General features: G+C 38.3%; 1 protein-coding gene across 3 annotated transcripts in view; it reads left to right on the forward strand.

The window, feature by feature from the left end:
* Window positions 1-15,600, forward strand: part of LOC127814075 (LRR receptor-like serine/threonine-protein kinase FEI 2) — a 79,985-nt gene that overhangs the window by 14,315 nt on the left and 50,070 nt on the right. For all 3 annotated transcript variants that reach the window (XM_052355312.1, XM_052355310.1, XM_052355311.1), the window contains exons 4-5: window positions 5,479-5,550; window positions 5,667-5,738. In XM_052355312.1, the coding sequence (XP_052211272.1) occupies window positions 5,479-5,550; window positions 5,667-5,738 (144 nt within the window). The remainder of the gene's footprint in view (window positions 1-5,478; window positions 5,551-5,666; window positions 5,739-15,600) is intronic.

Consider the following 15,600-nt stretch of genomic DNA (forward strand, 5'->3'; position numbering starts at 1 on the left):
GAAGAGTGCCCCTTAGCTGTTTGACATATATAACACGTCGCCACAATAATAGAAACATCTCTCCTTGCTCTTGGCCAATAATACCTTCCCATAACAGCTTCAATAGTCTTGTCTTTGCCAAGATGCCCTGCTAAGCCACCACCATGCAAATCCCGAATAATTTTCTCACGAAGAGATGTGTAAGGGATGCACAACTGATTTCCCTTCATGAGAAACCCGTCATGCACATAGAAATCTCTTGACGGTTGCTGAGACATGCATTGTTCCCACACATGTTTGAAATTCTTGTATGTCGCATATAATTCTTTCAAGTACTCAAACCCAACAATCTCAACACTTTAAGTGTCTTGATCAAATACACACGCCTACTCAAAGTGTTCGCCACTCGATTATGCTGTCCCGACTTATGCACAATTTTATATGGAAATTTATCAATAAAAGTAGACCATCGAGCATGCATATCACTCCTCAATTGCCTTTGGCTACTCAAGTACTTAAGAGCTTGGTGATCCGTGTAAAGAACAAATTCTTTGACAATCAAGTAATATTCCCATGTCTTAAGAGCCCTCATCACTGCATAAAACTCCTTATCATAAGTAGACCATTTTCTTCTGGCTTCACACAACTTCTCACTGAAAAATGCAATTGGTCTCTTCTCTTGGGACAACACAACATCTATACCCACTCCACTCGCATCACACTCAACCTCAAACAATTTGTCAAAGCTTGGCAAAGTTAAGACAGGAGCGGTACATAATTTCTCTTTTATCAAGGTGAAACTTTGCTCTTGTTCTTCACCCCAATGGAACTTTCCTTTCTTTAAACACTCAGTAATTGGAGCCACAATATTACTAAAGTGTTTGATAAACTGCCTATAGAAAGTTGCTAACCCATGGAAACTTCGCACATCACTGACATTTTTAGGGGTTGGTCACTCTCTAATAGCTCGCACTTTTTCCTCATCTACCTTTATGCCCTCTTTGCTTATAACAAAGCCCAAAAACAACAAGCTCTCACTCATAAAAGTACATTTCTTCAAATTAGCATAAAGTTTGTTTTCCCTCAACACACTCAATACATCCCGAATATGCCCCTCATGCTCATTAATAGACTTATTGTATATCAAAATATCATCAAAATACACCACAACGAATTTACCAATGAAAGGGCGTAATACTTGATTCATTAGTCTCATGAAAGTGCTTGGTGCATTGGTTAGTCCAAAGGGCATGACTAACCACTCAAACAACCCATCTCTTGTCTTGAAAGCTGTCTTCCACTCATCTCCGGGTCGAATTCTGATTTGATGATAACCACTTCTAAGATCAATTTTGGTAAAAATCACAGCCCCATCAAGTTGATCAAGCATGTCGTCGAGCCTAGGAATTGGAAATTTGTACCCAATAGTAATTTTGTTGATGGCTCTACTGTCAACACACATCCTCCAACTCCCATCTTTCTTTGGTGTCAATAATGCTGGAACTGCACATGGACTCATGTTGGTCTGAATGTGCCCTTTTCTCAACAATTTCTCTACTTGCTCACGCAAAATCTCATTCTCCCTAGGACTCATCCTGTAGTGTGGTAGGTTAGGCAAGCTAGCACCAGGAACCAAGTCAATGTGGTGTTGAATCTCTCTCATAGGAGGTAGCTCATTAGGCAACTCCTCAGGAACCACATCATGAAATTTCTCCAACAATCCCTGCACCTCCATTGGAATTTGATTCACCTTCAGTGGTTCACTCACTCTCTTTCCCTTGATAACCAATAAGTGAATCTCTCGAGAGTATCCTTACACTCTCTCACAAACTCAGTGTGTTTATGTGTAATAGTAAGAAAATTTTGCCCCTCTACTTTAGAAGCTTTGGTTTGATTCTTTTCCACTATGGGTAACAAAATATAACGCACACCTTCTTTCTCAAGTTGATATGTGTTCTTCCTACCTGAGTGCTTAGCATCCACATCAAATTGCCAAGGCCTCTCAAATAAAATATGGCAAGCATCCATATCAACAATATCACAATAGACTTCATCGGAGTACTTACCAATAGAGAAAGGCACCTTGTAGCATTCATCCACATGTATGCCACCAACTTCTTTGATCCATCCAATCATGTAAGGGCTTGGATGTTTTTTAGGAGTTAACTGTATCTTTGCCACCACGTCTCTTCCTATGATATTCTCCTGGCTTCCACTATCAATAATCAACTCAAAGATTTTTCCTTTCACCGTTCACCTCATGCGAAAAAGCTTATGCCGTTGAGTAGTATCTTCATTCTTTTGAGATAGCATTAACTTCCTCACTACACAGGTATATTCCCCATGTCCATAATCTTCTTCGTCATCCTCCCCATCAGGCTCGCCATATACTTCCTCTTCAGCAACATCTTCTTCTTCCCTTTCTACAATGTTAACTGTTTTCCTCCTTGGGCAATCACCAGATCGATGCCCAACCTCATTGCACTTGAAACATTTTAAAAGAATAGGCTTTGCATAAGGATTAGGGGATTTTGGAAGATTAGAAGTAGTACCTCGAATATTTCCCCCCGTTGTAGCCTTATTAGGGTTGACTATATGGGATGGATTGGAGGGCGCGCTCCCTGAACCGACTTGCCTTTATCAAAAGCTGTTTGTTTATTTTCATTCCTACTATACCGACGATAGTTGTCATTACGAGCTCTTTCACTCAACATTAACTCAGCCTTTAAAGCTAAGTTCCTTGCTTCTTGCACACGTAGAACCATCTGAACCCCAATTTTATCACGAATAGCAGGCTTCAATCCATTCAAGTAACGAGCTGCTTGTTGATTGTCACTTTCTGACAATTGGTTTCTCTCCGCCAATCGCAGAAACTCAGAGGTATATTCATTCACACTCTTCATTCCCTGTGCACATATTTGATAAGCTTCAAACATATATTGTTCATAGTCAGGGGGTAAAAACCAACCTCTTAACAGCTGCTTCATTCGTCTCCATGTTTGAACTGTCTATCGGCCTTCCCTCAATCTCGTTTCTCTTAATCGCTCCCACTAAACAGATGCACCCCCCTTCAATCTGTAAGCCACTAACTTTACTTGTTGTTCATCTGGGATTTCCATGTATTCGAAAAAACGGTCAACCTCAGTGATCCAATCCAGGAACCCCTCAATATCAAGATCTCCACTAAAGGTAGGAATATCAACTTTTAGTTTATACTCATTGTTGCCCCAGTGGTTGTGCTGATGCACATTCCTCCTAACCCCTCTACCACCAGGGTTAGCTATTGCTCGATCAAAATCATCATCTTCATCGCTATCTTCAATCACTGGTCTTCTAGGATTAACAAGGACATGATTAATGGGTGGTCTTCCTGCTTCGGCTTGATTCACTCCATTATTCAGGTTCCTATCATCATCAACTTGTAGTAAGGTGTCCAATTGGTTGCTAAGTTGCTCCAATCGTTGCTGGATAGTACGAGTTACTTCCCACTGTTCTTCGATTGCTCTCCAAACTGCGGACAACCCCTGATTACCGTCACAAGGCTGGTTGCTACCGTTACCTTCAAGATTGGCCATCTGATTGGTTGATTAACCTCTCTGATACCACATGACGTAGCGTGTAGCGCGTATGTGAAAAAAAAACACTAAAATAAACCCTTGAAAGAGTAAACTTCAATGGCTGAAGCTTGGCTTTCAAGAAGACGCAAAAGCAAGACTGTTTTGCTAAGAAAACCCAAATAGGTTGCTGAAATTTGATTGATTAAAACTGAATTACAAACTCTAGATCGTAGGCATATTTATAGTATTTGGTTAATCCAAATCCATCTAATATTTGTAAACAAAATCTAACTAAAATTCTAATAAAAATAAAATCCTAATCCAACATAAAGTAGAATCCTAAATCAAGTAGAAACATGAAATTGAATCTTAAATCAAGTAGAATTCTAAAACTTAAGAAGTATTAAAATAACATAAAGTAGAAACCTAAACCAAGTAGAATTCTAAAACTTAAGAAGTATTAAAATATTGTTTCGGCGTGATCGGGTCGGCTTTGGGCGGGGTCTTGATTGGTGACCGCATCGGGGGGGTGGGGTGGGGTGGGGTGATGACTTGACATTTTTCCTTTGCAGGGCATAAGAACTAATACATTCTTTAGAACTGGTCACATAAAAAATGAAGATTTTTAGGCTTTGATGTTGGGGCATAAGTGATTGTACAGATAACAACAGAGGATTAGTATTGATTGGTGTCATTTTACATGCACTTTGTGTTATTACTTAAGGGGCTAAGCTACAAATTTGCTATGATATGATATATGATGACCTATTGACTGGTGGATATCATCTTAAAACTTGTGTATCTCTTCTTACATGAATGAAGTATGGTGTGAGACTGTCAGCTAGAACAAATGCACATGAAGGACTTAACCCAAGTAGGAACCTGGGTTTTGTCTGAAAGTTGGTCAGGGAAACTGTAAGGATTATGTTCCCTTGGTTGGTATGACACACAAAGATTTGCATTTTTGTTTGTATAAATCATGTTCAGGGACTGTAGATCATATTCTAGATCAATAGTTATTGAAATCTCATTTTTTTCTCATGGTCTGGGTGCCATAACATGAAAATAATTGGAAATAGAATATGATTTTGAGGGTTCTATCTTTTTTCTTTTTAAATTGTCAAATTTAGAAGATATTGTTTTTTTTTTTTTGAAGAGCTGATTTAAAATGATGGATGAATGGAATAAGTTTTAAGGAGCTTTGAATTCTACAGTTGTGTTTGGCAGGTTGAATGGAGAAAGAGCATTGACAGTACAAAATATGAAATAATGAAAGGGGATTGTATTTTATTCATTTACCATGTGGGGATATATTTTTCTTTTGTCTCCTCAATATTTGACCTTAGACTGTGCCTGTTGTTTCTTCAGGCACATGCTTTACTGTGATTGATTTGTTAATATTAGTCCAAAATCAAATATGACACCAGAGTTTTGCTCAGAAATAGATGAATTTATTTTTTCCAAGACAAGTTCACTCTATCGTTTTATTAATTCTTCTAATTTTCTTATTACTGTGTCAGCCTCAAAGCATGTCTGGTGCATTTTGTCTAATCACACAATAATCATTGAAAGCCAAATCAATTCTTTTAATCGAAAATTTACAACTGGCTTCAAATTGTTGCCTGAAACAATAATATCACAGAAATATTCATTACCTTCCTAAAACTATGATTACACTTGTAACAGCATGGCATCAGATAGATGTCTTAAGGAAACGGTTCTTGTGCAGTGTCATGCTGTAAGGATGGATGCTATTTTCTTTTTAGGTTTTTTGTTCTGATGCATGTTTATCTCTTTTATTTGCTTGGTCAAAAAGGTTTTCCAGTATGCTTTACTTGCCTTAAATGTATAGCTTGTGATTGAAATAAATGCTACATATTATTGGCCACCTGCATATATGAATGGAGTAGTGGGACTATGTTTTTATTATTTTTTCCTTCAGGAGCCTTCCCTATCACAAATTGAGTGGACCCATATCACCAGATATCGGGAAGCTGGAGCAATTGCAGTTCCTGTATGTAATTGCAACAACTTTTTCTTTCTTTTTCTTCCGTTTGGTGGTGAATGCAGGTTCACTTTAGAAGAAATTGTACTGCTTTTTTCTGAGATTATGTTTTATATGAATTTTAGAGCTCTTCATAACAACAATTTTTATGGGACAATTCCTCAAGAGTTGGGCAATTGTACGAAGTTGAGAGCATTGTAAGTAATAGTTCTCTTATCATTTTTCTTCCCTTACTCCTAAATGCTGCTGGACAAATGATTTCTAATTTGATAAAGTTTATTATAGATATTTTTAGGATGAAATCTGTTGGAATTTATACAACTTGCAGTGATATTTTAGAACGATATGTATCACCACTAGGCTTCTTTTTGTTCTGTTTTAGTCTATATAAAGCAGTATATATCTGGTGTGGCAAGGACTTCGCATGAGTAATATTTTGATGAATGGTTAACATCTGTCTTGGATTGACTAAAGGACTTGACATGAAGCTGCTGCAAAGTTAGTTTCTTTTGGCTGAGGTGTTGCATGTTAGTAGTCCTTTCAACTTGTTGATCTCTTATGAAATTTATGTTGATACACTGCAAGGACCTAACTGAAATTGAAGTCGGGAATAGGAATATACATCTTATTCCTAAAAATATTGGTCACTTTGGGCTTCTCTATTTATAATATGTTAGATCTGGTGTACTTTTGGAGCTTTCTTCACTTCATAGGACCATGCATGTGGTCAAACTATTTTGTGTATAAACATGCACCTGTTCTCAGGGCTAGAATAGTGTTACTAGACAATGCTAGCATCTTAGTGATTTGTTAATTGTAATCCTTGTTCCCAAACATGGTACAGTTTTTTGGGTGTATATACCACTCAACCATATGACCAGCTCAGGTGGTTCTGTGTGGCTGACAATCCTTCTTGACATGGCACATGATTCTCCACATGCTATTATTCACCCAAGTATCAAGAATCTACTTTTTTGAGTCAATTCATAAGACACTCCCCTTCCTTGAGCTTCCCCTTGAAAGGAACTGCCTTGGATTGGAGACTCTACACAATGATTCATCCTTGGTCTGAGTAAAGCTTATCGAGAATCTCCTCGATAACTTGCCTTAGTCAAGACTTCTCATTAATTTACTCACCTCAATCAAAATCATCTTCTCAATAGTTTGTTTCATGCCTTAAGTGCTCTATATCACAATTAAAACCTAGAGGTTTTCTCCCTTTTGCCCTGATTCTCAGGGACATTGATTGCAGGTCTAAGGGTTAAAAATGCTTCACCTCTTCTCCCTGTTGTCTCTGCAGTAGTGTGGAGCCTATGCCTTGTCTAGGAATTTTCCCCATAATCCAGCCTAATTAAGCAACACCCCACAATCCCTTTGTGACCTTTGGAGGTGCCACTTGATCAACCTAGGGAAGGGAAAGGACTCTTGGGCTTTAGGTCTGATCTGAGTAATGATATGCCCCAAGCAGGCAATGTTACTCGTCTATCATCCTATTGTCAATGAAAGGAATGCCACTGTCTATCTCAGTTACCTCTGTGCAGATTGGTCTAATGCACCCACCAAGGTGGGACTTATTAGACAACAACATACTAAGCCTTAATCCTACTAGGTGGAGTTGGCTACATGAATTCTAGTTCATCAATCATCTCTGTCTATGACTATATCTTTTGCTGTCATTACAATCATGTCATGCCTAAGAGTTTCTTGCTAAGCTTTTCTTGTTCTTTCTTCTCGAAGTCCATCCCTTTCTTCATACCTATATTTTCATTGAATCACTTTCTGCCAAAAGCAACCAACCTCTAAAGTATCTCCATAATTATTGTCTGACAGAAGAAGCAGAGTCTCCAATGTATGAGGCTTCCTGCTTTGCAAGGGTTGAGAGAGATGTTTTCGTGAACAATTTTACCCTTGCTTTGGAAAGAGTTTGTTTTGACAACTAGAACCCATGAACTTACAGTCATAAAGGGGCAACTTTACCATTGCTACCAAGGATTGCTTTGTATTATTTACAAAAGAGCTTAACTAAAAAGCCAAAAAAAGTTACTCGTTGCAAATTTTGCCTACTCTAAGGTGGACCTTGACAAAGACTTGAATCATAATGTAAGCAAAACTAGTTTGGTTTGGTCTATGTAACTTCTTCTTTTAAATATTTTCTTAGTATTCCAATATGGACCCATTTAGGGTGTTGGAAACAAATGATTGTGGACTTGATATGCAGGTGGGATTATATATGATAGTGCTTCATGTCACCTGGAATTTCTAATACTTTTGATCATTGGGTTGGGGCCTTGGTGGAGGGTCGTATTTATATGCTGCCTTCCCATTACTCTTTTTTAAAGAGGTTTCTACAAGTAACCTGTCACCTTATTGCCTTCTGAAAATTTTGTGGTAAAAACTTTTAATTGATAATTTCTTTGTGCTCAATTTTTAAATTCAAATATCTCAACCTTGATTCCCATTAATTTGAGCAGTTGTGTTGCTTAAAATTAATCCTTACAAAGTATAATTTGACCACTATTCAATTCCCAAATCTCATATAGTTTAGCAGGAGCAAAGTGAACATCCGTAATGACATTGGCTAAAAACTCTGATTGAAACTCCTTATTAAAATGACTAAAATACCTTTTCTTACTTAACACCCCATGCTACTAAATTCGTTAGTCTCCAGAACAAGCAGCTTTTTGGGGATCAAATGATTTTTTTTTTATATGAAATTATTGTTTAGCATCACTTTTCAATTTATCTCATCATTCCCTCACAGAGGGTTGCACCAGGAAGGCTTCCTACATAAAATTTTCCCACATTGTTCTTTGTAATTGTCATTGTGACTTTTTAAAGTTGATTGACATTATGAATGCTGTGTCACTGACCCTAACTTAGTTAGGATAAGATGTAGTCAGTGATTAATTTTCCGAAACTGTTTTGACTGCTTTGAAACTCCATATTTCTTTGGTTTCAGCATCCTGAAACTTTTCTGGATAAGTTGTGCATTCCAATTTTATTCACCTAAACAAATATATACATTTTGAACCTGAATTTAACAGGTATCAATAATCTATAAAGCTCTCTTTTCCATTTCTTTTTTCCAGAATTCCAAATTTGTAAAATGTGCTAAAATGCCTAGTTTCTTGTTTCTGGGTCATGTTGTCCATCTTAATTAAATCCAAATCAACCAATCCAACATAAAAATGCAAAGATAACTCAAAACTCATATCTTGCTACATTAAATCATAATTCACTTGAAACATATAATGTGCACATAATGAACAAAATAGAACAATATACTTCTTATCTAATGGCATACCAATATAATATCATCTCCATGTCCACAATAGAAAGAAATACGTAACTTCAAAATCTAGCTTCAGAACTCATTGTTTCTTGTCCAAATAACTAGAACACTACATCATACTAATACCAATATATCATTTGAAAATAGTCTTATAGGACTGGAGAATTCATGGATGCATATTCACCTCCAAAACATGGAAACACCTACTCATCTTCTCACTGATAGGCAACCCATAACATTCTCCTACCAAGGACCTAAGAAATAAGGGCAGAATAGGGATATTGAAATGGGAGAAGGCAAGTGGTGCATGTGCAGCCAACAAATTCAGTTAAGGGGTAGAATGGGAAGAGCAAAGAGGGGGAGGCATGTGAGGGCAACTGATTTCTTTAAATAGAGAAGCAAATGGAGTAGAAGGGGTGGAATTTTTTAGTGAGGATATTGGGAGAGTGTGGACCTCTCGAAAGTCCACTTTTGTTTTCATTTGCTTAATTTTCCAACTGTCTTTCTCCATTTTCGGTATCCTATCACTCACCTTTGGTCAAGCTACTGAAAATGGTTAAGGCAATGAGCTTCACATGCTCAATAAACCTCTATGTAGTACACAATGTGAGAACTTAAGATAGGGCAGAAACGAACAAGGAAGAATCGAGAGAGAAAAACAAATGTATCTTGTAACTGCAGATCACAATAATGAAAACTACATACACTTAAAATAAACAGTTGAGCTATTTATACAAGTAGCTCAACATACACGGAAAGCATACATCATAAACTAAAGAAAAACAACACCATACAACTATATAACTAACAACTGAAACAACTTAAACCGCCTCAAGTATTTAACACTTCCACACTCCCCTTCAGTTTAGGCTCTGATTCCTTAAATATTCTTGCACCTGTCTTTACTTCTAAGCAACCCGGTATCTCTGTGAGGCCCAACTTCTTGCATAGCAGTTCAAAGCGATCTCTAGACAGCCCCTTAGTAAATGCATCAACAACTTGCTCAGCCATAGGAACAAATTTGATTTCCACCTCACCATTTTCTACTTTTTCACGCACAAAATGAACATCAACACCAATATGTTTCGTACGAGAATGATACATTGGATTTTCTACCATCCTTTTGGCAGCTAGATTGTCACACCACACAACGGGAGTATTTACACACGGATAACCCAACTCTACCAGTAACTGCTTAAACCACAAAAGCTCAGTCACTCCCAAGGCAACTACACGGTACTCTGCCTCCCCAATAGACTTAGCCACAACCGATTGCTTCTTAGATCCCTACACAAGCAAGTTTGGACCAATGTAGACACAGTAACCACTAGTGGATCTATGAGTAACCTGGAAACTAGCGTGGTTTGCATCAGTGTAGACCACTAAAGAGAGATCTTTCGGTGTGGAAGTGAGCACTAACCCCAGACCAACTGTGCCCTTAATATACCTCAACAACCTCTTACATGCCAACCAGTGTTGCATCTTAGGGGCTGCCATAAACTGACTCAACTTATTCACAGTGTAAGCAATATCAGGTCGAGTGTAGCTGAGATACTGTAGTGAGCCAATCAGTGTGTGATACAAACTAGGCTGAGAAAATAGTTCTCCGTCATCAGTCAAAGAAGTTCCAGTAGCCATGGGAGAACTACAGGGCTTATAGTCCTGCATTGATGCTTTACCCAACAAATCACAAGTGTATTTGGACTGATTAAGATAGAGACCAGTGTGATCTCTATATGCTTCAAAACCCAAAAAATAATTCATTGCCCCTAGAGTCTTTAGTGCAAAGGCACGACCAAGATCTGCTATACAAGCATGCAAAGCAGCTGAACTGGAGCCAGTAATCAATATGTCATCAACATAAACCCATACAACAACACATGATTAGCAGCCCGTTTGATGAATAACGAGGCATCAAACACTGATCGAACAACGCCCCAACACTGAAGTGCTGTTTTCAGCTTAGTATACCAAGCTCGAGGAGCCTACTTTAGACCATAAAGAGATTTCCTGAGCTGACAAACATGCTGAGGAAACTGAGAACTCACAAACCCCTCAGGCTGGACCATATACACTGCCTCACTCAAATCACTATTGAGAAACGCATTATTCACGTCTACTTGCTGTATTTCCCAACCAAACTGAACATCCAATGAAAACAAGACGCGAATAGTGGGAGCCTTGACCACATGGCTGAACGTGTCAGCATAATCAATACCCAGGTTTTGAAGAAACCCTTTTGCCACTAACCGAGCCTTATACTTAAGGATGGACCCATCGGAATTATACTTAATCCGGAAAATCCACTTATTCCCAATCAGATTCTTGTCACTGGAAAAAGGTACCAACACCCATGTATGATTCCTCTCCAAGGCCCTATACTCATCCTCCATAGCCTTAACCCATCATGAATCTAAAAGAGCTTCACTCATTGAATTAGGTTCAAGAGAACTCACTAAGGCGTGTGGAGGAGACATAGCAAGAGACTTGGCTCGAAGTCTAGTGAGCATAAGGTGAGTAGAGGGTGTTGAGATAGGCTTAATAGGTTTCGGCTTAGAAGCAACAGGATGAACAATAGGCAAAGGCACACCGGAGGTAGGAGATGTGTCTGATAAAGATGTGCCAGAAGATGGCACAGAAGGAGGATCCGGGAATCCTAAGGATACGGACTGAACTGCTCTAGGACAAAACAAAGAAGACGAATAAGAAGAGACAATAGGATGAAGAAAGGTAGTGAAATGATCCCATGAACTTGACTGTGAGGATGAAGAAGAGGAAACAGAAAGCAACTGAAGAAAAGGGAATTCAGAGGGATTAAACTCAACATGACGAGAGACATAAATTCTGCTTGAAGGATGGAGACACCTATACCCAGCTTGGTTTTGACTGTAGTCAAGAAAGACACATTTGGTAGAATGAAAATCGAAGTTATGCTTGTTATAAGGCCATAAAAAAGGAAAGCAAGTGCAACCAAATGGTTGCAACAAGATGTAGTTGGGGGCGCGATTATATAACCTTTCAAAAGGAACTTGAAACTGTATGGATGAAGAGGGAAGCAAATTTATAAGATACACAGCTGTTTGAAAAGACTCAACCCAGAATTTTAAGGGTAGATAAGCATGAGACAACATGGTAAGGCTCATTTTAGCAATATGTTGATGCTTCCTTTCCACCACACCATTCTGTTGATGGGTGTGAGGACAAGTAAATCTAGATTGAATTCCATGAGATTGAAGATAAGGAACAAAAGACTTAAACTCCCCCCCATTGTCGGTTTGCGATGCACAAATCTTGGGTTTATATTGAATTTCAGCAAGTTTGTGGAATATCATGAATGTTGACAAAGCATTGGGCTTTAGTCTAAGAGGATAGAACCATGTATAACGAGTATAGGCATCCATAAATATAACATAATACTGAAAACCCTTTGTGGACAATATAGGGGCAGGTCCCCAAAGATCAGAATAGACCAGTTCAAGGGGTGCTTTAACAGTGATATCATGCCTTGAAAATGGAAGTTGACTTAGTTTTCCAACTTTACAAGCATCACAAAAAGATAAATCAATAATAGAACATGGTAATCCAATTTTATTTAGCACCAAACGTAACACATGTAGAGAGGGATGACCTAAGCGGTCATGCCACTGTTTACATACAATTGTTCTGGGTATAATTTGAGCCACAATTACAGACTTAGACATCTCATGACCAAATGAGCACTGTCTATTACATTGTTGACTAGTACAATTATTATCACTAGTACAAGAAGAAAGGTAAGACACTAAAGGAATTGAAAGGCATGCTAGAGAATGGGCCGACTTGCTGTCAACAACAGATTTAGAAGTTGGTTCCAGCCGATATAGCCCATCCTTAAGGTGTCCCTGGAGCAGCACTCGTTTGATAATTTTGTCCTTGATAAAACAAACATTAGAGTGAAATTTAGCTATCACATTATGTTCTCGAGTAAGCTGAGACACACTTGAGTGGATTTTTCTTCATACTTGGAACATGAAGAATGTTTGGAACACACAAAACATAATTTGAGTGAGGTAAAGTCTGTAAAGAACCTGTGCCGACATTTGTTATAGTTAATTGCTTACCATTGCCTATAGTAACTTTATCCCCACCATAATATGAAGAGTGTACCGAAAGATTGTTCAAACTTGAGGTCATGTGATTTGTGGCACCTGAATCCATGAACCAGGACTGGTCTGGAAGAGTAGATGGAGAAGTAAATTGGTCAGAAGGTTGCAAAGTAGGTTTAGAAGGGTTACCATAGTGAGAACCCTGGGTTGAACCATAGTCAGGCATGAAAGCTTCGTTAGAGTCACTAAAGGAGGCCACATAAGCATGAGCATCCAATTGAGGACCATAAACACGAGCATCCAATTGAGGAACACTCCGGTTACTTCCTTGTGATTTGCCATTACTATAACCAGACACTCTATGAAAATTCTTATCAAACCTGTAGTAGCACCGATCTGCAAAGTGGCTAGCCTTGCCACACAATTGATAGTAGATACTTCTGTTAGAATTTTTGCCACAACCTTTGCCGCCTCTAAATCCAGTACCACCTCCTCGATTAACAAATCCTCCTCTATTATTACTAGATCCTCCACTGTTCTGAGCAGTATAGTATGACGCCACATTCGCACTCAAAGGTGCAGCAACACCATCAAAATTGAGTGTCGTTAGTGGCTGATTCTTAGCAGACAATCGTTATTCGTGCATCAGTAGTAGATATTGGACCTTCTCCAAGTCTATGTTGTCCATTTGATAGGTTATGAGACTCACAATAGTCTCATAATCCTGGTCTAAACCATTTAGAATGGCCAATAGTAATTCATTGTCATTTATAGGTTCTCCTATGGATGCAAGTGCGTGGCTTATGTTTTTGATCTTCAAAATATAGTCGTTAATAGACATGCTATCCTTCTTAACAGAACGTAATTGTTGTTTAAGTTGAAAAGATTTTGCTAGTGTCTGCCTAGCATATAAATTCTCCAACAAAATTCATACCTTAGCTGATGATTCTAAGTGTATCACCAGAGCGAGCACCTCTTTACTAATTGTGGAGAACAACTAGCCGAGCAAGAGTTGATTAGAATGGAGCCAATTTATGTACTCCGGATTCACCACAGTCTCACCGTCAGGAGCAGTCACATTCTTCGGAGGAGTTATATTGTTCAAAAATGAAACAAGATCAAAGGCATGAACAATGGTGAGAATTTGCGCCTTCCAGAAGATGTAATTCCTCTTGTCTAGTTTTAGAGGAATATAGCTAAAAGCCTTCGCAACTGCAGAAAAATCAGATTGCGAAGTAGCCGAAAGACTCGAATTAGATTGACAAGGAGGAGGAGAAGAAGAGGTGGAGCCAACAATTCAATTGGAAGCCATTAGTATGGCTCTGATATCTTGTGAGAACTTAAGATAGGGCAGAAACGAACAAGGAAGAATCGAGAGAGAAAAACAAATGTATCTTGTAACTGCAGATCACAAGAATGAAAACTACAAACACTCAAAATAAACAGTTGAGCTATTTATACAAGTAGCTCAACATACACGAAAAAGCATACAACATAAACTAAAGAAAAGCAACACCATACAGCTATATAACTAACAACTGAAACAACTTAAACTGCCTCAAGTTTTTAACACTTCCACACACAAGTATCAAATCCAAGCATTATACAACATCCTCGTGCCTTGAGAAAAAAAAAAAGAAAAAAGAAAAAAAAAAGCATTTTAACACCATTTAGCAAATCATGAATCAAACATCTGCCCTACCATATCAAGATCTAACTCAACTAGGCTTGGGAAACCCAACTAGCTAGATCAAACATTCACAAAAACAAAATAACTTGATTTGCAGTAACATGCATAAAAACCCCAATATGCATGATACTTGAATACAAAAACTGAGAATTCACCTCCCAATGTGTGAAAAACTTGTCAAGATGAATTTGATTTTTCCTTCTTTCTTTCCTGTATTTTTTTCTCCAATTTTCTTCATCATTCGTGCCCCTGTTTTTCTGTTGCTGGCAGCCCTCTGGCTGGCCAAACCATCTCCATAGGGTAGACCAACCTCTCAGGACTCCAAGTTCCACCTATGGGTGGAGGCCAACCTTGCTGGAAGCAGCCTTGGAAGAAGCCACCTGAACCAGCCCCATTTTGTAGCAGAAAAACAGGGCCAACTTCTCCGGTTGATTTCTTTACAAAGCCCAACTGGTCTTACCTCAATTAGATCTTTGTTTCACCAGCGGGAACTTCCAAAGTTGGCTGGTCGGCTTCCCAGAAGTTACAACAACCTGACTTTGAGCTGGATTTTATCCCTTTTTTGGTCAGTTTTCAGCCACAACTTCAACAAGAAGTTTGTAGACTTAAATGCTCTTTAACACTTCCAAGTCATGGCTAACTTAAAGACCTTCTGTAGAGCTCAAAATCTTCTCCCAAAGATGGTTATCAGAAATGAGAGATTCAGGAATTTTAAGCTAGGTTGGCCCCCTTCTTTCCCAACCAATTCAACGTAATTTGCTTATACAATCTATTATTCAGAGGATTCACCACTCAATCATATAAAATCCTAGGACTTTCGTTTGATTTTTTTGTTAATTATCCTTATTTATCAAACAAAATTTTTGAAGTTTCTCCCTTATCACTGATGTGTTTTCTGTATAAATCAGATCAAAATGATCCTTACGTGCTTGAATATTTTATGGAATTTCTAGTTTTTTGCCCAAAATTCGAAACCTTATTTTCCATTTTTT

Source organism: Diospyros lotus, chromosome 12 (assembly GCF_014633365.1).
Source record: "Diospyros lotus cultivar Yz01 chromosome 12, ASM1463336v1, whole genome shotgun sequence".
Taxonomy (NCBI): domain Eukaryota; kingdom Viridiplantae; phylum Streptophyta; class Magnoliopsida; order Ericales; family Ebenaceae; genus Diospyros; species Diospyros lotus.